General features: G+C 41.5%; 1 protein-coding gene across 5 annotated transcripts in view; it reads left to right on the top strand.

Moving 5' to 3' along the window:
* The window catches only part of FRMD4A (FERM domain containing 4A), a 302,659-nt gene that overhangs the window by 107,941 nt on the left and 169,927 nt on the right, over window positions 1-24,791 (top strand). For all 5 annotated transcript variants that reach the window (XM_037510637.2, XM_054695096.1, XM_054695097.1 and 2 more), the window contains exon 2: window positions 14,510-14,575. In XM_037510637.2, coding sequence (XP_037366534.2) covers window positions 14,510-14,575 — 66 coding nt within the window. The remainder of the gene's footprint in view (window positions 1-14,509; window positions 14,576-24,791) is intronic.

Raw genomic sequence — 24,791 nt, 5'->3', positions numbered from 1 at the left:
TTCTAAGGGAAAGCTCGTGTTTTCTTTGTCTTTGGTTCACAGTCCCAAACATCGTGCCTGACATTCGGTAGGCTTTTTCTCGAAAACAGGCAATATAGTTTCATGGTATTGATATATACAGTACAGAACTGTAAATGTATTTCCTCTTCCTTGTGATTTTTCATAATAACATTTTCTTTGCTGTAGTTTACTATATTGGAAGACTGCTGTTTGGCTATGTAAGTATATGACATATGTATGACATACATATATATAAGTATTTGACACACACAGTATGTGTTAATTGGCTGGTATTAGTAAGGTTTCCCATCAATAGTAAAGTTTTGGGGAATCAGATGTTATGTGCTTGTTTTCAATTTCTCTAGAAGTTGGCACCTTTGACTCCAACATTATTCAAGGGTCAAGTGTTCTGATTTAAAATTATGGCTTTCCTGACCATTTTTGACTGTATTATTTACTTTGTTTTTGTTGAGACTCTTCAGCTCTTTGTAGATTTTTGTGATCAGTCCTTTATCATTAGTGTTGTGTGCAAAAATTTTCTCCCAGTGGGTGGGGTGTCTGTTTGTTTTGGTTACTGTCTCTTTTGCTGTACAGAAGCTCTTTAATTTGATGTAGTCCCAGCTGTTTATCTTTGCCTTCACTATCACTGCTTTGGGTGATGAGTCTTTTAAGATGTTACTGAGGTATATGTCATGTAGTGTTTTGCCTATATTTCCTTCTATATATTTTATGGTTTCAGGTCTTATGTCTAGTTCTTTAATCCATTTTGAGTTGTTTTTTGTGTGTGGTGTGAGGTAGTAGTCAAGCTTCATTCTTTTGCATGTAGCGACTCAGTTTTCCTAGCACCATTTGTTGAACAAACTTTCTTTGCTCCAGTGCGTATTCTTTGCTCCTTTGTCAAAGATTAGTTGACTGTAAATCTGTGGGTTTATTTCTGGATTTTCTATTCAGTTCCATTGATCTGTGTGTCTGTTCTTGTTCCAATACCATGCAGTTTTGATTATTATGGCTTTGTAGTTGTAGTTTGAAGTCTGGGAGTGTGATGCCTCCATTCCCTTTTTTTTTTTTTTTTTTTTGGGAGAGCTTTGGCTATTCAGGGTTTTTGGTCGTTCCATATGAATTTCATCAATATTTGCTTTATTTCTTTGAAGAATGTCATTGAAATTTTTATTGGAATAGCATTTAATCTGTAATTTGCTCTTGGTAGGATGGCCATTTTGGTAATCTTAATTTTCCAATCCATGAGCAGGGGATGTCTTTCCATATCTTTGTGTCTTCTTCTATTTCCTTTAACAGTGTTTTATAGTTTTCCTTGTATAGGTCCTTTACCTCTTTTGTTAGGTTTATTCCCAAGTATTTGATTTTTTTTGTTTCAATAATAAAAGGGATGGTTTTCTTGATTTCTTCTTCTTCAGATTTATTGTTTGTATATAGGAAGGCTACTGATTTTTGTGTGTTGATTTTGTATCCTGCTACTTTACTAAACTGATTGATTAGTTTGATTAGTTTTTCTGTGGAGTTTTTGGGGTTCTCTATGTATATTATCGCCAACAGGCATATGAAAAAATGTTCAGCATCACTTGTTATCAGGGAAATGCAAATCAAAACTACAATGAGATACCATCTTACACCAGTGAGAATGGCACATATTAAAAAAAACTAGCAGCAACAAATGTTGGCGAGGATGCAAAGAAAAAGGAATTCTCCTGCACTGCTGGTGGGAGTGCAAACTGGTCCGACCACTATGGAAAGCTGTGTGGAGATTCCTCAACCTGCTGAAGATGGAGCTGCCATATGATCCAGCAATTCCACTCCTAGGTATTTACCCAAAGGACACAGAATCATTAATTCAAAAGGGAACCTGCACCCCTATGTTTATAGCAGCACTATTTATAATAGCTAAGCTATGGAAACAACCCAAATGCCCAAAATTAGATGACTGGATCAAGAAGATGTGGTAATATACACAATGGAATATTACTCAGCAATCAAAAAGATAAACTCATGGAATTTGCACAACATGGGTGGAGCTGGAAGGGATCATGCTCAGCGAAATAAGCCAGAAAGAAATGGAAAAATACCAGGTGGTCTCGCTTACAGCAGGAATTTGGAAAACCTAAATAAGGAGCGAGGAGAAAGACTAGTTATAATAAAGTAAAAATCAAAATCAGGAAGCAACTATAAACCAGAGACACACCATGGGGTGGGCGGGGGGAGGAAGGATTATGGTCAAAATAAGGGTGTGGGAATTGTATGGGGACTATAACCAAGATGAAAATGCATACATTGTGAAAAAATGAAAAATGATATAAAAATATATAAAATAAAATAAAAATAATCAAAATAAAGCTTAAAAAATAAAATTATGGCTTTCCTTAGACAGTTACCTAATCCTAAACTGATTTTCAAGTCTTTTCTGAAGTATATGCTGCATATACACTCAAGTTTGGTTGCTAAAACGTTGGGAATGACACCTATAAGCCACTTGACACCCGCATTACTAGTTAAGAAGAGGAGCGATCAGGAGCCTTGCCATTTTTTAATCAGTTTTGATACAGGCACACACACACACATCCCTCCTCTCCGTCTTTCATGGAAACAGCCTAAACAGTAGGCTCAGTTTCACCCTTTTTTCTATGTGTACTCAACATAATAATTACCTCCTGCCATAAGCTTGGAGAAATTGTTCTGTGTCCAATTAGAATTTTTGATTTGACTAAGAGATACAACATAATGTCTTTATTTCTGTAACTGCTCAGTAATGATATGCACGCTGGATATTTTTAAAACTCTCATGTGCCGTGGCCATGGCATTTTAAGGCACTGCATTATTTCCTGTGACAGCATTTCCATTGAGAGAAGCTGGAGGCTCCTAGTGAAGGTTGGAGGTGGAGGGTTATTTTGGTTTAGAGTCCTCTCCTCCCCTGCTTCAATGCCCTCTCTTTCCCAGCCTGATGCACCCCTACCCCATGTTAAGTGGTATTAGGGAACTAACAGAGCAGCTCTGATAAGGTGTCTTGTCCATGGCGCTGCTGCAGCAGGACCAGGATCCCTGGAGCAGGTCTTGAGAGGCGTCTGGGGTGGTTCCAGGCAGCCAGCCAGAGTTGAAACTGACAAGATGAATGGCAGAAGGGAGCTGCCAACTTAGCTCGTGCAAGCTCCTGAAGTCCCTGCCAGCAACCGCTGCAGCAGAATCCTTTCCAGAGAACTGGTTCTGTAAACATCCAGGCAGCAGCCTCCAGCCCAGATTGACTGCCGCTTGCAGATGTCAAAGGTAGCTGTAAAAACTTCCCCTAATATAAGCACACAGGTTCCCTAGTTCTCCCTGCAGCTTTTTATTGGGATTTTGGGGCAGGGAGGGGTGATTGCTGGCTTCTGCCTCCTGGAACTGGACCACCCTGCAGGACTGGTAGATTTCCACAGTGACCATGGGGGAACATCATGTTCCTCTGATCTGCTCCACTATGATGCCACATAAATTTGATCTGATTTAAGTACAAGTTTCACAAGTGTTGGCTATTGGGCTGGAGTGCTTCCTTCCAAACCTGGAGGACTTGGCTTCCCGAGCCACCTGTACTCAGGCACGTGGGGCTGGAGAAGGTGCTTTGTAGCCCATGCAGGCTCTGTGAAAGCAGGTGGTCTGCTGGACCCTCCCACAGGTGTCCTTTCTTCCACTGTGCTTCAAGTCACCGAAGATCTAAGGGTGGAATTCCAATAGCTTGCAGATGATCTAGATTAATATTCTCTGTCCCTCATATCTCCATGGGGTAACAGAGTGTGATTGTAGCCATACACAAGGAGGATTGTTCATGGGGAGGAAAACCCATTTCCAAATCTCTTATCTGTGATAGGACACTCCATCTCCCACTGAGGGCAGATGGATGTTCATTCCTCTCAGCATGTGGTCAGGTAGATACATACTATAAGACCTGTTCCTGAGCTTGGATTTGGGGATATGTGCCTATAGAATAAGCAAATTAAAACCTGTCTCACTGAGTGCAAATTAAGTTGTATGGTATCTATATTTCATGATGGCCTTTGAAATGATGTGTAAAGATAAACTGATTGAATATATGTATTAACTCATGTAAAAATATTCAAGTGTTTGTGATAGGCTTATCATTCTATTACAATCATAGAGATGTATCATTTTAATGTCAGTAACATATTTACAGTAAGCATGTGATAACCTGTTGTATAGCAAGACCTGTAGTTGTGCTGTCTCAACACACTGAATCACAACATAAGATAAAAACAAAAGAAATTAAATTTAAAATGACATGTTGAACTCGACATTGGCGCAAAGTGGGCAAATTACTATTACCAAGAAAATGTCTCTGAAGTTCTTGGTTATCAAATATATGAATACTTTCCTATATCAGCAGCAGACACATGTAATCATTCCACACAGTGTTACATTTTAAATAGAGGATATTTGCACAAAAAGTATTTGATTATACAAAAGTAAAATGGTAGGGATTTAAAAAGTAGAAAAATATTTGTGCCTGCCAGTCTGCAGTATGAGTTTTAATACTTCTGAAGTAGTATGTGAATGCTGTGAATAGTTGTTTCAAGAAACTACATGAAATATTCTAACAGAAAGCATCACATGAGTTATTAGAATGAGGTATTAAAATGTAAATTTTTTTGGAATTCTAATCTACAGGCTGCGCACATATATCCATGTCTTATAACTTCTATTTTCTGCCCCACCTTCCCTAGGAGTTAAAGAATTACTTTCCATAACTTCCCTGGCTAACGGTCTCTGGCTCCTTCCTGATTGCTTGCAGTGAGGGTGGGGCAGCCCATGACATTCTGAACCATAATATCAGTTGAAAGTACCTCCCCGCTTCTGTTGAATTCAGCTATATCTTCTGGAATGTCCACTCATCGATTCCATTTCTGCCCACTGAAGCAAAAAACTCTCCCTTCTCTTAGACACATCAGGTTAGCAAGCCCCCACATCCAGTCATGTCCAGTACAGTTCATTTTATACCCGTTTGAGTCTGTGGCTTCAGTAGCAGCCTCCCTTTTCACTCACAAGTGTCTTGTGGGACATAGACAATGGATTATGTGGGCCCTCGCCACTAGAGTCTGTTGTTTCGGCTAAACATGCAGTTTCCTCATTAGTCCTCAGTTGACTTTGTTTCCAGAGATTTATCTTTCTTTAGCCTTGGTTCTGTTTCTTTAGTTTCTTTGTAAAATACGAGGTCCAAAATTGAACAGATTTCTGAAAATAGTTTAACCATAATAGAGTGTAGAATATCTTTTTCATCCCATTGTTCAAGACTCTATGCTTCTGGCATGTGAGCTAAGAATAAGACAAAACAATATGAACCCAATTTTACATGTGATTATGGTTACATATGATTAGGGGGTAATGTAGATATTGAGAAGAACATTTATATTTTACAGTTCTTTATAGTTCTCCAAGTGTGTATATTGTTTCTCAGGTCAAGTGTGTGTAGCTTTGCTCAGGTGTATCTTTTTTCTTTCTAGTGTCATTTCTTTATCAATTAGACTTGAGTTGAAATCAAAGCTCAGTGGCTACTTGCTATTTCATCTTTGACAGAGCACTCCTCAGACTATTGCATATATAACTGCTCCTCCTCCTTGCTGTCATTAAGTAGGGGTCTCCAGCTGTATTTCTCTCTGTTCCTTGTTCATTTACTTCTCTGTGTTCCAGCTCTGCTGTAAGGTTGCTGTTTCCAGAACATGCTATATTCTTTCCTGTTTAGGCCTTATGACATCATTTTGCCTCTTCCACATGTCCTGTTCTTTAGCGATCACTTCCTTCCTTGACTAATGACAATCCTCCCCTAGGTCTGAGTTGGGGGTCCCCCTCACTCTATAGCATCCTATGTGTCCACCTTTGTCCCAGGGATCATGCTGTAATCACCTGCTAACTTGGTATTTCCTCCTCTAGATATAGAAGCTCCTTAAGTATAGAAACAAAGTCATGTTCATCATTATATACATAATAGCATGCTGGGCACCTGAAAAATGTACCATAAATATTTGCTGAATGAACACCCGTTATAGGGGCATTATTATATATACTCTTTTTAACTCCATGTTTCTTATCAAGATCTCTTCCCTCATTAGTATAGATTAGTACATTGCTCTCTATGTTACTAGAGAGACACTAGATCTCTTCTCTAGAAAAAAAATTACTGAGTCAAAGGATTTGAACCTTTTAGCTATTTACATTTTTAGTTTTATTTCCTATAAGGAAATAGCAGTCTTCTAACTTGTAATAATCTACTAATCAGATAATTTATCTTTAACATATTAATCCCATATTAAAGTTGTTCCCATCCTCTCTCCAGTTTCACATTTGCTTTTTCTTTTTGCTCCTGGTGCTTTGTGAAGTAGAATTATTTTTTTTAGAATGAATTTTAAGATCATCAAATCTATAACGTTTTTCTCTTTTAGTTCTTCCAATGCTTTTCTGTGTAGAAAAGCCTAATAAATACCCTGTACATATTTTTAATATTTAACTTTATCAACTACGTAGAGTTTATCTGGGGGAAAGAGAGGTGGTTAATTTATATTCTTTTAGTAGTTAGTCTGGCCATTTACCTTCTGGGTTGAGAAGACTGGAACAAAATGGAATTGAGTAGTTCAGCAGAATTTGTCCTCTAATAAAAGTCCATTTGCTCCAAACAATGCATTCCCTCCTCTCTTTGCTCTTCTTGCTTTGAACATCTCTGTAAAGCCTCTTTTATTGTCCTTAGACCTTCTTTGTTGTAAATCTCAGCTTTCGTTTACCTGCTCTTAACCTGTAAGTTTGTGACAAGCCCTCACATAAGTGTATAATAGATCTCCAGTGCACTATATGCCCTTGACACATTGTCCATGTCACACTAAGATCTAATCTCCTTTGGGAATTCTCCTTGCGGCTACTTGGTGTTTTTTGAACGTCTCAACCTTCACTTTCTCATTCAATTTTATTTTGATTATGTTGCTAAAGTACTACTGTTTAAGTCATCATCTCATACAGCTAATAGTTTTTTAGATCCATAGAGCTAATCTTATCCTTATACTGAACTTTTAAAAACTATTTTCTTTGAGTCTGGGTTCCCTATCTGTTCACTTACTCATCTTTCTTTTCTGCTACAGTGTTTCTGCTACAGGTTTCGGTCCCTACAAACCCATCATAAGTTGACCCTGTCCCAAGTCAAAAATGCATTGAATACACCTGACCTACCTACCAAACATAGGTTAGCCTAGCCTGCCGTAAATGTGCTCAGAGCACTTTCATTAGGCCCCAGTTCAGCAAAATCATCACATGAAGTTTGTTTGCTTCATTATAGCATTGATAAAGGGGGAAAATCAATCCCCAGCTGTGTTCAGTTGAGTTTCCATGTTCTACCCATACCTGCGTTTTCACCTGGTACTTTAGTTTCCTTCTGCATCCCAAAGATGTGCACATGGGGTCATTGGTGTTTTTCAGTTGTCCCAGTTGGAGTGTGTGTGTGTGTGTGTGTGTGTGTGTGTGTGTGCATGTGTGTGTGTGTATGAGATGCCTGTGATGGAAGGGTGTCCTATCGTGTGTTGGGGTCCCCTCATGCTCTGAGCTTCTAGGACATGCTCTAGCCACCATAGTCCCTGAACTGGAATAAGTGGATAGGAAAATGAATGATTGGATGGATGACTACAACTGATTATTTCATATTAGAAGTGATTTGAGTCTTCACTTAGAATTGTGGTGATGTTTTTTATCACCAGAAATGTTTCACTATAACTTAATTCTTATTTATATCAGTGGTCCTGAATTAGCCTACATAGCCTTGTAGCGTGTGGTCAAATTAGTTTGATGTAGGTCATTTCACTTAAAGTCACAGTTTTCAAGTTTCTTGAACATGTTAAGTGAGGACTTACTGTACTATTCAGTGTCTATTTAGAATGTAATGCAGAAAGGAGCCTGGACACCTTAACCTCAGTTAACTTAAGTGAGCTTACTACTCTGTGCTCCCCCAATTGGTGTCCATGGTGTGTAATTTAACTCCACACCCCACGCATTGGGATCTCCCAAGATCTCTTTCCTCCTGATCACTTACTTGGAGGGTTGACATTCAGGCCCCTTGGTCTTCCATAGTCACTTGTCCAACTTCCATGTCAATAGCTTCACCTCTAATTGTCATATCTTGGTGAAAGGTGGAAAAATAAATATCCTGCCTTCCCTTCCTCCCACAGTTTAGCTTTGGGTCAGAGTTCTTACTGGGGTTACATCAGACTATTGCCGGAGCTTCCGGGCTATCCTCACCCCTTAACTGTCTAGGTCCCTTCTTTGTCTTCTGAACTTTAGAATCAAAGACTGAGCAGTGTTCTCCTTCCCACCCTGTAGCACCATCCAAAGGGGGTTGAAATGGATTTTCCTGTGGGACTTGTGGCTCCATTGCACACAGCAGGCCCCTCAAGGCTACTAAAATTATCCACGCCAGCATAGCAGGTCTGTGCCGTCCCCAAGCCCTGAGTGCCTACACAGCATCACGACTCCCTTTCCTGCATTATCAAAGAAAACCCAATTTCCTTTTGCTGAAGGCCAAGAGAAATATGAGCAGCAGTACTAAAGTATGCTTTCCAGAGATCCTCCGGTGAAACACTGGCTCCGCTTGTGACCTCATCACATTCATACTTGCAGAGAGTTGAGCTTTGAAGAATGCAAGGCTATTTCAATTTTCATATTACATTGCATTGCCATGTGAATTTGTTTCTAGTAGAGCTGCTCACTTAATCACTTTCATCTGGATTATACAAGTGTTTTCAGCAGCCAAGAGCCTCAAGGACATGCATGTGTGTGTCCTGTTTTTAAAAACTGGAGACTCGTGGTAAAGACAGAAGTGAAATATAATTTGCCAAAGGTCATAGAGCACAACAGGGGCAAGATCATTTTCTCTGAATCAGACTTCTGGTATCTAGTGTCTGGCATCTAGTGACTTGTGTCTCCTTTTGTCCCACAAGCATCTGATTTTAATGTGATATTGCTTTTATAAAAAAAGCAAGTGTGAGATAAATCTAAAGATTTCTCTAATTAAAAAAAAAAAACTGATGCTTTAACCTTTAAAAATACAGGCAGAGACCCATCATGGTCTATTATTATAATATAGTGCTGTGTTATAATAACTTCTGTTATTTCCATGGTACAGGTTAAATGGGCAGCAAATGGATTCTTTTTTTAATGAATTTTAAGTTGCCCCAAATCCTGAATGTCAGTGTATTTTCACATTCATTCATCCTCTGGGTGTGACAGCTTTATGATGACTGAGATTTTGTGATCTCGAGATTTGTTAGAGCTTGGCTGAGCCCAGAGGCCTTCTCTGGTCAGAGGACTCTAGAGTGGAGAGAGGGCTATGACACATCTGGGTGACCCAGAGAGCAGAACCTCCAACAATGAGTTGTCCTGGGAAGTTGTTCTCATGTCTCTGGAATTTCCTTCTGAACCACCAAATGGCTGGGGTCAAAGGGCAGGTTGTGAGGTGCCGGTGTGACATCCAGCATCCTTCGGATGTACTGTGGCTTAATGAGCATGCCTAGAGGAGGACGTGCAGGAAAACTTCAGTCTCTGGGCCTGGGCCTTGGCTTGGATGCAATCAAAATCTGCATTTTCTATTCAATGATAAAGTTTTAAAAGACAGATGCAATATTTATTATTTTACTGTCTTGCAAATGTATTGTCTCAAAAATGAATGTGAATCACAACTTGGTAACTCCCTGTGCAGAGAGACAAAACAAGTAGGCATGTGGTAACTGGGTTAATTTTGTTTGTTTGTTTTATTTCTTTGCAAACCCGTGAACCTTACTCTAAGCAACTCTGCTTCTATTCCCATGTCTTCCTTACCCCACACTCAGAGTCTTGGTGATAGGTTTCAGCACACACACTCACCTCAGGAAGCTGAGAAAATATAATGATAACATAGATTCATTGAATAGTTTTTAGTTATTTTAGAAAGAACACATTTATTTTAAAGCTCAGGATCTGTTACTCTAGTGCTAATTGAATAACTACATTAGCTTTATATGAAAACATTTTAAGTGGATGGGGCATGGTTATTTGTTTAGAGGGCCTCCATGTAAATTATTTGCAAATGGTAAGAAAAAGGAGCAAGAGGACTCCCAAGAAGTAGCTCAGAGAGAAAGATATCTGTTGTATGAGAAAATCATGATAAGAAGCAGCATGTTGATACGGGCTTTACTTAATTTTGACCTTGAAGAGAAAATACTCTTTTTTCAAAAAATATTTATTTATTTATGCATACAAGAACTGGGATACAGAGGGGTGAGAGGATTCACCAGAGACAAAGTGGGAAACAGAACAGGCAGACTGACCGAAATATACTGCTGAGGGGAGCAGCAGACAGTCAGGAGAGGTCTGCTGCGCCATGTGGGTTGCTCCCTGGCTAGGGGATTGAACTCATGCTGCAGTGACTGCAGCTAGCTTCATAGGTTGCGTCTTAACCCCTTGTGCCACCAGGGAGGCCCGAGAAAATATTCTTAATTTTATGTATTTGGGGTTTTCCCAACCCTAAGTGTTTATACTGTGAGGAGTAAAAGACTTGCCAAAGCTTGAATTCTGTGACCCCCATACCCCTGTGTGGTGTGGCCTGAAGGCTGGTTTTAAGGTGGCCTTTCTGTTTGTGACCTAAGCCTGAGCTGGAAAGAGTCAACTCACACCTCTCTCCATGCAAAGGGAAACCTGCACCTCTGGATGCCTAGGGACAGGCCTGGGCGGGGCGGGGTGGAGGGTCCTTGCTACTTAGTTATTCTTTGTTTTTTATTGATACCTTGGAAAGGGGACTCACCCTCTTTGGACAGCAGCCCTACCACCATCAGGCATGTCCAGACCCTGGTAGATCAATGCCACAAAAGCAGATATTAAACCACCCCTTTCAGGTCCTGCTCCCCAAATCTCTCTGCTTGCAGTCAGCTTCCCCTTAATCCTTTCTGCAAGGAGAGACTTGCAGTTTTCAGAATTCTGATCTATGTGATCATTGTAATGCTCATTTTTAAGTTAATTAATTTGATGTTACATGTTTAAAAATATAGGCAACCTAAAATGAATTTGTTGAGGCATAGCTCCTCGGACTCCATTTCCTGTGGCTGACCTCAAACAGTGTCATTCATTTTTTTCTAGATAAGTTTCTTTTTCCTATTTTTTAACTGGGGGAGGGGGGAAAGGAACATGTCAAGGAATATTTGGGTGGGGTAGGAGGAGCCACACGTAAGCCTGCCACTCCCACATACAGCTCTTTTCTTTGTGCCTAATTTCTGTCCTTATGCATCCTGATTTTATTGACTGCCTTTATAGTACACAGATCATTTCATATTTTGCTATGCTTACTTAAGCTAGGATCATAGATACATTTTCATGTTTATCCATACTCTTCCTGATGCAACATGTATTTTAACAGCAAAGTTGCATAAATGGGGTGGACACCTCACTTTCAAAATAGCCCTTTTTCTATATGTCCTTTAGAATCACTGTTCACTTGGCTGGCCTCTGCTTGGTATAGAATTGTATTCTAGCAAGACAATTTATGGTTGGAGTGGTAGCCAGCTGACATCCACGAGAAGCCTTGTTCTCCAGAAAGGATTTCCTTTGAGGGGCATGCCAGTGCTCCAATTGTGCCTGAGCAGCTGAAATTGAAAACAAGGGAAGCAGTATTATTTTACAATTGTTGGTATTCAAAAGAAAATTTCAGCATGCCCGGCGAGCTAGACAAAGCTACAGATGTCCGTGCTTTCTCTGCACACACCCCGAATGGTAAACCTTTTCTGAACTGATAAGAATAGGGTACTCCCATCTTACTCTAGTGGGGAACAGCCAATAGGTCTTCCTTTTCAAAAAAAAAAAAGCCATAGCAGTGCTGTCAAAAGAAAGTTGTATTTTGGAAAACGTGATGATTCAAAGTTGAGTTTCTGTATAGACTCACTTCTCTGTGCTGACATTTGCCTTCCAAAAAGGAGACAGCTTAGAAATTCCCTAACCTTGCTTACAAGTTCCCCAGGAATTAACATTGAAACTTTGTGGATGGAAAGAATGAACTTGGAAGACTTTGAATAGTTACTTCCTTAAATCGCTGATCAGATAAATCAAGATTATTTAATGTAATGAGATTTTTATTTCAGATGAAAATGAGAACCTGTAGGTAAACTTTTAGGTATGTGTGTGAACTCATGTCCTATCACACTTTGCATGTGTTGAAATATTTTGACAAATGATGTACTACCTTTTGACAAATTTTGACAAAGTGATGTTCTACCTTTTCTTCATTATTATGATGAAAACTTCTTTTGTTTAAGTTATGTCTTTTGGATAACGTTTTTGCCTTATTTTTACAAAATGAATTAGAATGTGAATAAATAAGAGCATGTTTATTTTCTTAACCTTTTCCAATAAAATGAAGCCAAAAACTTTATTTTAAAGATGGAAAGGAACAAGTGGCGCCTCTGCCCCCACCCTTCAGAAATTTTCCTCAAACTTGTAATAAATCTTGTAAAAGGAATTTCGAAACAATACGTTGGGTGGTTAGAGCACTTTCTTTCCGAGAACTTCTATGTTATTAACCTTAATTTTTTTTTCTAATAAGAACTTAATTGCTGAATGTCTAAAATTTTATCCAGAGTACTTGTGCAATTACTATCAGCTGCCCTCTTGAAACTAGAAATGAACATATTTGGTGCCATTTTTTGATGAAAGATGCATTTATATATTCTGGTATGACTACACATATGTTTAGTCTAATTTAAAATTGTAGTTGAACTTAGGGGGATGATTGAAATGAAGCTGATGGATTATTAAAATTAAGGCAATCAGCTAGATACCTCTTATGTGCAAGGTTAATGGATTCCTGTGGGATTTGAGCCTGTTTTCCGGCTGCAGCAATTAATACTTGAAGATAGGAGTTCATGGAGTGAATAAAGACTTTGTAGGCACTCGCCTCATATCTGTCACTGCTTTGCTCTGTGTGCAAAATGGCCAAGCCTTTACACTAAAGTTTTTCCTCAATTTTTCTTCTATTTCTACCCCTGGTAGAATGCTAATGTGTATGTGAAACTTCTCCTGGTGACTTTTCTCTGAGCTCAGGATGTTGAGTCATTATTATAGCTGAGATTCAAGAGACTGTTAAGGTTAGCCCCTCCAACCAGGACATTCTATTTGGGTTTTAGATCCCATATGGGGGAATCTGACTTGATGTAATTAAGCAAGATGGGATGGTTTTGTTCAAGGAATAAATAAGAGAATTTTATCATGATTACCTGACCATGCTGAACATGCTAATGGGCCGAGAATAAACCCTATTGAATAAGAAGAGAAGGGGCTTTCTTTTCTATCCTTCCTGGAGAAAGTGCTCATGGAAAGGGGTCTTGATGGCCTTACAAAATGGCGAGTCCAGGGTCTGCCCAGGTGCAGTCTTTCTTCTCATCTGAATGAAGTAGCTGGCAGCTGGGGGAAGAGCAATGCTTCAGTGTGGGGGCTTCAGCATCACGGCAAAATGCAAGGGCTGGCAGGACCTCTGTGGATCACTGGTCCAGATGGTGGAGTTGGACCTGGTTCACACCTGTTCCTAAGAACCAGTTGTTACATTTTCAGGAATTTTGTGAGGTTATAAAACATGGCCATGATTTAAATTAACTTAGGTGCTTAGAGTTAAATAAATTCTATTCAAAGTAATGGTAATAAATACTCAAAATCTATCACTATCTAATTACCTACTACCCTTTACTGTCATCTACACTTGAGGCTGGTTATGTGTTGTATGTGTCAGTAGCAATACTGTGTGTTGTGACAGTATTTGAAATCAGGCAGAATGACAATATTTGGAGTGCAGCAAGACGATTTATGGTTGGAAGGATGGCCAGCTGACATCTATAAGAAGCCTTATTCTCCCAAGAGGGATGCCCAGGCTTTAGCAAATGCTACAAAAGAAGGCTTTTTCCTTCCAGAACGCTAGTTGTTAAACATTCACCAGGATCCCCTCTGGACCAGCCCGCTCATTTTTGCATATGAGGCTGTAGCACAATGATGAATGGAGGCTTGTTCAAGTCCTGCAGCTAGTACCTGGCAGAGTCAGGACTAGACTTGAGTCTTCTAGTGCCTGTCTATGCCCTTTCTGTTATGTCACAGTGATTTTGGTAGTGGAAGGCACAAGAGTTAGGGATCAGGTGTAGCTGTGGACACCTGTCTCTGTCACAGGTGAAAGCACTGTACGAATTAGGGTCATAAACAGGGAGAGGGGATGATTATTAACATAGAAATCAAATGTAGTTGCTAGAGGAGTGATCTTTTACTGTCTGATGACCATTCTACAGAATGTCAGCTCTGTGAAGGCAGCGACCTTATTTTGTGTGCTGCCACATGCCTAGCTCCTTGGCATTATAAAGCACCCAGTCCTGGGGAAGTTTTGCCCAGAGGAATATGCCTAGTGGAGTCTGCCCAGGAGTACCCCTCACCACTGGTCATGCTACTGGACTCTCAATGACCATAATTTCTCTTTCTTCTTAGATGACGGAGGGCCGTCGATGTCAAGTACATCTTCTTGATGACAGGAAGCTGGAACTCCTCGTACAGGTAAGTGACTTTTCATTGACTTTCTGAATTTTTTGTGATGTGGTTCAGGCTTTGATTCTGCCAAAGAGGGAGGAGAGGGACGGGAAATGAAAACTGTTTTCAAAGTTTTATCTATCAAAATTTTTTGAGAAGAGGCCTAGGACACACCATGGTATTTCTGTGTGTCTGTAGGTTATTTTTGTTCATTCTCCTTAGTATACCACGCCTAAGACATTCAAGGCCAGATGTATATCTAACCTATTGTTGCAAATCTCTAGAGAAGGAAATTCCACAGCTGTCATTAGCTATTCTTTTTGCTTGGAAGGAGTTAACTATAATTTAACCTAAATAACTCTTGCTCCAATAAAACTGATTTTTTTTTTTTTTAAATTTATTTATTTATTCATTCATTTATTTATACAAGCACTGGGTACAGTCAGAAGCGCGGGAGGGTGAGAGAATTCACCAGAGCCAGAGCGGGGAGCAGAGCAGGCAGAAGGACCGAAGCACACTGCTGAGGGGAGCAGCGGGCGGCAGGAGAGGTCTGCGCGCCATGTGGGACCCTCCTGTGGTGGCCGGGGAGCAGCCGGGGATCGAACCTGCACCGCAGAGGCCGCGGGCAGCTTCGCAACCCAGCGCTCAACCGCTGCGCCACCGGGGAGGCCCTCCAATAAAACTGATTTTATCTTGCTTGCTCAGAGAGCCATAGAAACAATTTAATGTATTTTTTAAAGATCCATTTGTTTATGCATATAAGAACTGGGGTACAGCCCAGAGGTGTGGGGGGAGGAGAGCATTCACCAGAGACAGAGTGGGGAGCAGAACAGGCGGATCCACTGAAATACACTGCTGAGGGGAGCAGTGGGCGAGTCAGGAGAGGTCTGCTGCAGCATGCAGGCATCTCCCTGGCCGGGGATTGAACTTGTGTTGCATTGGCTGCGGATAGCTTCATAGGTTGCGTCTTAACCCTTTGTGCCACCGGGGAGGCCCTTAATGTATTTTTTTTTTTTCAAGTTAAGTTTTCATAGCCATAGAGAAAAGGAAGCTTTCCCTCTACTCTGTCTTCCCTCTAAGGGTTGAGTAACCCCCACGCTCCATCCTCTATCCCAACATGCCCATAACAGTTGAACTTTAAGAGAAACTGAAACATGGGAAATCCATCTCCAAACTGAGGGCACGATGGTGTCAGAGAAGTCATTAGAATCATAGACCCTGTTCTGGTTCAAGTGACTATTGAAAGGGTCATATTTTCACTCAGAGCCCAAAAGAATGGTGAACTTTTCAAACTTGATTTAAAAAATTTAACAGTCCCATATTTGCTGTCCAATTCCAACTTTTATGACTTCATTTGCCTGGTTTCCTCAAATGTTTATCAATTGAAAGGGCAATGTTCTTCCTTACCCATCTTTTGTCACACCAAGAAATAGCTTGTGGATTGTTTGAGCAAAGCTTCCGTGTTCATTTGCTGGGGAAGATGACACTCTTTCAGTGGGAGCAGCCACATGCATAAACTCTCATCTTGTTTTCTTGTACCTGCTACTTGGGCTTGAAAATGCTCAAATTGCTAACTTGGAGAGTCAACACTTTTTATAGACTTTAACTGTAAAGGCATCTGTAAATGCAGTGGAGAGAACAGAGAAAATAGGGAAAAGCTCATAATCACATACATTAATCCAACCACTATTCTCATTTCTGTGGATCTCTTTCCAGCATTTTCCACATTTTTATATCTTACGTGGTTATAATCATAACATATGTATAATTCTTTTTGTTTTATTTTCCACTGACATTGTCTTTCACTAGCATTTGCAAAGTAACTAAATTGTCATTTTTGCCAATAGCTACATGAATTCTATAAATGATATACCATTATCTAATCATTCACCCATTTGGAAACATTTAAGGGTTATTTATTTTCTTACAGTTTTTCTACTTACAAGTAAGTGTTGTGATTAATTTATTCATGTGTAGGGCTCTCCTACAATTTGTATTATGACCTGATTAAGCTGGATTCAAAGGCCTGTAGTCTTATGTGTGATTTGGATTTGGGGGGTGAGGTAGTGGCAGGGGAGACATTAATATGAGTAAGAGTGCTGAAGTTGGCAGCATCATGAACTAACAGAGTATTTGGAGCTTTAAGTCGTTAAGAATTAGCACAAGCTCATAGGTGAGTGGTCTGCTGTGTCTTAGATGCCTTTTTTAAATATTGAGGCTTAGAGATTTAGAAAACAACCGCCCTCTGAAACAGGAAACGAGACCTCAAGTGGCAGTGAAATTATGCTTTGTTGGACAGCCCGCCTGGGAAAATATGAAGGGGGACATCTGAAATGGCCTTGAGTCACAGAAAAGATATTTAATTGCTGATATGCACAGTTTTGGAAAGGTCATCCTCAACCCTTTGCAATCAAGAAAATATAATAGACCCAACAAGAGAAGCTCATTCTTTTCCCATCCCTTTTTCTTTTATTATTTTTTCTCTTTTAAGTATTTTTTTCCACCACCATCCCCTGTATCTCTGTGGCTCTTTCTCCCTCTTAAGCTCAGAAACCTCACTTCATTTATTAGCATCTGTTAGTTTTTATAGTTATTTTGTTGAGTCGTCTGTTATAGAAATGTCCAACATCTGTCTTTGTCATCCTGACTTGCTAACTACACAAATTCCCTAGAACTCCTATTTTGCTAAAAATGGCAGCATTTCATCTTTTCTTATGGCTGAATAGTATTCCATTATGTAGACTGCACCACTTCTCGAACAAATTCCCTCTGAGCATTTAAGTTGTTTCCATGTCCTAGCTTATAAATAATGCTCCAATAAACATTGTTGAGTACATAATTTTTGGGGTTGATGGTGTCACATTCTTTGGATAGATGCCCAAGAGTGGAATTTCTGGGTCATCCCATTCCCTTTGAGAAATGTTGCACATATTGTTCCTTCTTCCGAGAACTTTCTCCTTCCGCCCCCACCAGGGTACCTGACTCCTTTCCCTTAAGCCTTCATGAATTCACAGCTTAGAAGACACTTTTCCCACCAGGACTTTCCCTGGTCCTCCTCTCTACCTGCCCTGCTTCCTCTGGGCCTTCACTGCCCCTGTCCCCAGGCGACAGCACTGTTACTACTCACTGTCATGATTCACCATCACTGTTCACTTGTTGGCATTTCCTGGAACCACCAAGAGTATGAGGGTGGAGGCTGTGTCACGAACACCTTGTCTCCCCGTACCCCACCCTATGCCTGGCTCAGTTTTAGAGATGCGGAGAGGTGGCTGTTCCCTGTGTTTCCCTGACACCAGATTTATAATAGGGAGAGGAGAGGGTAGAGGAAACGTGCTGACACAGAGAGCAAACCAACTTACACAGAGGCACTGACTGGCAGGCAGTAATGAGTACTGGCAGATGTGGACGTCTAGTTTCAGCCACCATTAGGGCAAGAGATTCTTTGAAGACTCTACCTCAGACCTGCAGAAGCGGGAAAACTTCAACAGCATGAATGTTAGAAGAGTAAACTGACTTGGAATCAACAATTATCTCCCAAGGAGTTTAATACTTCACTAAGTCAAGAGCTGCTTCTCACCAGAAGGATGCTGGTCACCAGACTGCCACAGAGATTTTGTCCTGTATCAGTGTGGCCTGATCACGGTGATGGTGTGATTCCCTCCACTGGGCATGGCCATTGTCCCAGCATTTTAGTGCTTCCTAGAAATCCCTTGGAGGTTACGGAGTGGTATCTATGCTCCCCAACCTCTGATTGCCTGGGTAATCCCTCATTACCCTTCCAGGGGAAAGGGCAGAGGTTGAGAGTGTGAATACTAGGATTTAATATTCAAAAGGCTCATCTCGAAACCCACAGGCAGGTCCCTGGCTCAGGAAAGGTCCCAGGCAGGTCCCACAGCCAGGTCTTTCTCAGGTGATGATGCCTGAGATCTTCCACTTTCACATAAGGGTAGCTGGAATGACGATAGAAGCATCCAGTTAGAAACCAGACCTTCAACCTTGGTCATCCCTAGGTGGCAGGTTGTCCAGCCACATCAGCCTTCTATCCCACCTGGAGACAGTACCTTTTGCACTGTCAGGCAGAGCCAACTTGCATGACAAAAATTGTTTCAACTGATTAGAATTGTACTCAGAAAGCCTGTGTTAGAACGAGAGGCTGCCATCATAGGTACCTCTCAGTCAGCCTCTGCTGAGACTTCTCTGGGCAGTTAAGTGGATGCCATGCATGTTTTGAATTAAATTCAACTTCTCCAGTCTTGTTTTCATAAGGCTAGTTTCTTAAAGTTACTTTCTTCGTCTTTCTCTGATCTGAATACATGTATAGAAAGCATTTTGAAAGCACAGAAAGGGAGATATGCTTTAAGGGCCATGAGAATAATTTAAATAAGACTGAGAAAATTTCCTGACAGTGAAGGTCAGTAGATGAAACCCTGGGAGCCGTTAATAGGGTAGATTCCAGAGTCTTTCTCTTGGGTTTCTTAAAAATAGAATCGATTTTCACTAGATTGGAATGGCCGAGGTGTGGCCCTTCCTTATTAGGTTCTCTGGAGGCTCATGATCCAGAAAGACAGGCAGCACGGGAAAAACAGACGTGCATCTCCACTCCTAGAGATGCTCAGGCTGGGGCTTTGTCCTGGCACTTTCGATAAGAAGATAGTGTAGTCTGTTGGCAGAGCTTCTTCTCTTTGATGCTAGAACTGTAAAATCCTTACCAGCCTGCCAACTTTGCCACCAAGGACCCAGCTTCTTATTTGGTTAGGGAGCTGTCCCGTGACCGGAGGCAGTGTTCTAAATTCCAAGTGGTTTGAGGATGACTGTGTCTCTGCCTTCTGACCCAGTCTCTCTGTGGCCATCAGCAGCACATTTGTAACTGTCGACTTCTGTTAAACTAGAGGAACAAAGTGTCCCGTGATTCTGAGAAGTGAAGCAAACTTTAATTAGTCAAGGTTTTCCAAGAGAATTTAGGATAGTCGCTGGGTTATTGTTATATATTACGCAGTGCCCCTGACCCTGAGAGAACAGGTGGGGCCAAAACCTGGGGAAGGATTGAAAACTGCTCCATGGAGTAGAACTGGAGCACTTACCATGGGGCCATCCCTATGGAGATACGCTGTAAGTGGAAAATACACACCAGATTTTTTTTAAAGATTTATTTATTTATGCATGCAAGGATTGGGGTACAGGCCAGAGGTGCGGAGGGTAAGAGGATTCACCAGAGACAGAGTGGGAAACAGAACAGACAGACTGACTGTAATATATTGCTGAGGGGAGCAGTGGGCGAGGCAGGAGAGGTCTGCAGCACCATGTGGGTAGCTCTCTGGCCGGCCGGGGATTGAACTCGTGCTGCAGAGAGTGGGAGGATTCACCAGAGACAGAGCGGGGAACAGAATAGGCAGACTGACTGAAATGCACTGCTGAGGGGAACAGCGGGCGAGGCAGGAGAGGTCTGCTGGGCCATGTGGATAGCTCTCTGGCCTGCCGGGGATTGAACTCATGCTGCAGAGGCTGCAGATAGTTTCACAGTGCTGTACTTAACCCCTTGCTCCACCAGGGAGGCCCCACACCAGATTTTGAAGACTTCTTACAGGAAAAGGAAAAGGAAAATATCTTATTAATGATATTTATGTTGACTCAGTATTGAAGTTCAAATATTTGGAACATATTAGGTTAAAGGAAAAATGCAATTAAGATTTCATCTTACTTGTTTCTTTTTCCTTGCTTAATTTAGTAAACAACAAAAAAATTAATTTCATATAGGGCTCACATTCATGGCTCTCATTATATTTCTGCTGGGCAGGTATCAAAAGGATAGAGAGAAAATAATTTAAATGAGAAAAATTATAAACATTATAAAATGGTTTAGGATTATCCAGATTTAATGTTGAAATGACAATAATGATGATATTTTACATTCTTTTTGGAGTTCCTATGGTGTATATCTTATTTAATCTTCAAATTATCTGTAAAAAGTCTGTACTATCTCAGATAAGGAAAGATACTCAGAAGAGTTAAAGAACCTACTCACAGCCACACCATAGTGTGCACAACTTGAACATCAGTCTTCCGATGTTCTATCCTATTCTCTTTCAGTGCTGTGTAAGAACGTATATTATAAAGACCTGAGACATGATCTTATTCCCCTCTAATGTGACTGTTATGCTGGCCCCCAACACCAGTATCATAAATAACTGAAATTAAAGACTTTGAACCTCACTTCAGGCCTAGTACTGAAGATGGGCTTACCTGATAGGCTTTTGCTTCTTTGAACTCTGTTTTTAGTCTGTCTAGTGAAGATTTAAACATGTGACATATGATGATGAAGGATTTTCCCATCATGTATGAGCCTTAGGGTATCAGGTGTAGAAGTCTGTATGGCAGTAGGTTAAATAATTGTTAGTTTTTCATCATTTTTCTCTGTCTGACAACTATGCTAGTGATACTCTGACTTAAAGGCTGAGTAAGTTAATGTGGGTGCTGACTACAGGTGCATTGAAGGCAGAATAAACATTCTGGCTTATAATGGGCTAAAGAATTGTGTGTGACTTTAAAAAAATATGAAGCTCTAAATGTGCTACATAGAACAGATGTGGGTCCCCTACATGTGTGCACACATTCACATCCACACTCACCCTCACACCCCATCTTCAGCTGCTTCCATGGTTAATAATCTTCTGTAAAAATACAAGGGGTTGTTTTCTAGCAAGTGAACTGGGAATTCCCCCAAAGTACACATTGCCTAAAAAAATAAAAAGAAGAGTTGATTCCCTGTCTTCTCAGCTGAGAGGTTTGCCACTGAAGCGTGAGCCAGGTCTGCCATCTGCTCCTGTCTGGTCTGAATGCGCCAGGAGATGCAGTCCCAAACAGGGGTGAGAATCCATGTGTGGCAGCTGCAAGCAGACCAAGCACTTAGGTGTTCTGAACCTTCTGTCTGGAACCTCCCAGGCCACCTTATAAAACAAGAGCCAACAGGGTGTTAGGCAGCACTGCTTTGGGCTAACCTCAAACATCGCCCTGATTTCCTTCATCATTTATTAGGTGCCTTTCTGCAAAGCCGGGCACTCCACCAAATGCGCCAAACAGATGTCTTTGCAGTCCCTTAGGGGGTGGGGAGTCGGGGTGGGCTGATGCTATTTAACATTTTACAGAGGCAGTGAAGGAAATAGATTTAATGGATTAGAGACAAATAAGTTAATGGCAACTCTATAGGTATCAAAAGTTTATTTAATGACAGGAAGGAGTAAGAAATAGCTCCTCAAGCCAGCAGCTGAAGGACTGTCCCCTGGGTGAGGAAGAAGACCCTGAACATTCCCCTTCTGCGGCAGGGCCTGTAGGAAAGAGTTGGTGAGCTCTGTGCTGGTTGAGAACAAAAGAGAGCCCATCTCCCTATGGGACTGTGACAGAGGGCGGAGTGTCAGGATGCATCAAATTGATGTAATCATCCGGGGGCGGGGGACCCTCCCCACCACACTCATACGCACACAGCTCCAGGACCGGACATCAGACACAGGCAGAGTGAGGAGCCCATCTCTGGGGGGCTTCAGGGGTCCAGGCTCTGGTTGCCTGGCAACAACCCCTTCTTTGCTCCCCTCCCCCACCCTTCGCTCCATCTCCCCCCACCCATTTCTGTGCCCCATTACCCCTTGATGCTAATTGTAACCGATTTTAATATGTATTTTTTTGGAACCATTTGAAACTGGCCAATATTTGGCTGACTTGGTCCTACTAAAAGGACAATTTTATATGCTCCAAACTGAAGTGAAGTGAGAGAAAAGAGAGGGAGGGGCGGACAGTTCATCTTCTCTTCCCTGTAATGAGCCTCCGAAAAGTTGTAATATTGTTGTTGTTGTGACTTTATTGAGGGTTTTTTTCCTTTATTCTTAATTCTTTAGAAAATCATTTCCACGTGTTCTCTAGGTTAACCCAATAGCAGTGTTTGCAGATCAGAAATCTCAGGAGAGGATGCAAACTTCGGGCTCCTAGTTGTCTCCCTGCAGCGGGGTTTAGGGCAGGGACGGTCTGGGGGTGGTGAGGGGAATGGGAGGGGTGAGGGGGGCACTAAAATGCCCTTTACACATATGCAGTTCAGCAAAATGTGAAGGAAATAGACACATACACACACACACACACACACACCCTTCAGTGCACCATGCATGAAATGGGGAGAAAACTGACCATCGGAAAAGGATGGGAGTTACCAAATCTGGGTGCCTTTTGATTTTTATCCATAACTCCCAGATTTGGTAAATCTCTGTTGTTCATCTCCCATTGTATTATGCTAAGTATATTTCTCCTTGGGGGCAAGAGGTCATGTCTGGAGGTGAGAAACGATTATTCAGGGTGTATGAGGTTTTACAAATCCAGGGGTAGGTGCTTTTCCTGCACTTGGCTGCATGTTCTCGTGGTCTACTGCCCTATGGCTGAGACAGCGCCCTTTTCTGAGCAGATGTACCAACAGCACCCTGCCACCCCTTGCAAGGAAGCGCCAGAGGAGGGCTGGGAGGCAGACCTACAAACACGGCAGCTTTTGCAACTGCCTGCCCCACCCAGCCCGAGGGAGGAAGAAGGAAGGAAGATTTCTGAGAAGTAAAGAGCTGTCTGGTAACCAGAGGTGGTAGGGAAAGGAATGCAAAGGTCAGAGGAAATCTCAACTGCTGAATGTTTCTCCCTCCCTGGCTCTTCTCTCACTACAGACTTCCCCCGTGGTCTTTAAATCTTTTTTCCTTTTCCTCACTTACCACGTATAGAACAACTTACCTTTTAAAGAAATATGGGAGATTCCAAATCTCGCCAAAGCTACTCCCACACCCCAGCTACCTGCTAGGCTTGTGTAAGTGCCACATGGGGGGCAGATCAAACCCTACATGCCCAACCCACATGCACTAATTCCCCACTCCTCTGCAAACCCAGCTCATCTTTTTCTTGCTCCCGCTTTGAGGGTGAGCCCACCACTGTCCAGTCAACCAAATTTAAGAACCCATTCTCCTTTTAGACGTATTCCCAGCTCTACCCCCCTCCATAACCATCCCCCTAACCCCCTTTTAAGGGAAAAGTCTTCTTTTTCCACTCCCTCCATAAACCTTGTATAGACTGTTACCACCCAGGACCTACTTTGTCTACACACTCATCGTCACTGCTCCAGACACTGCTCAGTCTCCTGCCGACCTCCACAGCTGGATGCTTCTGGCCATCCCCGCTTGTCCTGGGCAACACCAGGCTTTACTTCCTTAATTACTATTTTATGACATGTCTCTGCTCAGAGGCCTTCAGGAGTTCATCTTGTTTGAATTCCTTTTTTGGATTCTCATGACCCTCCATAATCTGAAACCATTTTTTTTTTCTTTCAATAAATGTGCATCAAAGTGGTAAAGAGTATATAGTTTTTAACCTAACACTGCCTCCTTTCTGGGTTTGCTCCGTAAAATCATTGTTGCCACCTTCTGCCCTGCAGAGCTGGGCCTGAATTGACAATTGCAGGAAATTATATCCATAGTAATGGACAGAAGCCACCAGGGGACCATGCTGTAGTCTTTTAAACCAATGGTCAAACTTCTAGTTGCAAAATCCTTTTTTGAATGTCATAGAAATGGAGGAGGTCTAAATTCTACCAGCTGTCCCCCACCACTAAGCAGATCCCTCAGGGCTTAGAAATGGCTTTTCTACATAAGAAAGCAGATAATAGAGAATATAAGTATCCTTTATGTAAACAAACACATTCCTGAACAATTCAATGCAAATCAGGTTTTAATTATATAAATGCTTTGGGAAATTTCATAGCTTAGTGCCTAATCAGCACATTCATTAATTAATTAAGCCCTTCTTTCTCTACCAGATGCTGTTCTAAGTCCTTCATATATGCTAAATCATCCATTAGTAATCAAGTGCACAAGTCTGAGGTAGGGAATATGATTGTACCCATTTTTCAGATGAGGAAGTTTAGGGTGAGAAGTACAGTAAGGTATTCTGAGTGGCATAGTCAGTAGGCAGTAGAGACCTGTTTCAAAGTTGAGCTGTCTGGCCCCAGAGGAAGAGAAACTTACTTGTAACTAATATGAGAACATAGGCTCTGGGCCCAGGTAACTGGCTTCAGACCTTACTACATTCAAAATTCACCAAGATTATACAGCTACCAACTCCAACCCTCAGCTGCCCTATCACCGTATCCAGGCATACCGCCTCTTAAATCTGGGAATAGTGACTGCCTTCAGTCCTCCTGATGTCAGTGTTCCTGATGTCAGGAGTTATCTGT

The sequence above is a fragment of the Talpa occidentalis genome, unplaced genomic scaffold (genome assembly GCF_014898055.3).
Source record: "Talpa occidentalis isolate TD23 unplaced genomic scaffold, MPIMG_talOcc4v2.1 talOcc4.14, whole genome shotgun sequence".
Lineage (NCBI taxonomy): Eukaryota > Metazoa > Chordata > Mammalia > Eulipotyphla > Talpidae > Talpa > Talpa occidentalis.
This window is presented reverse-complemented; position numbering and strand designations above follow the sequence as displayed.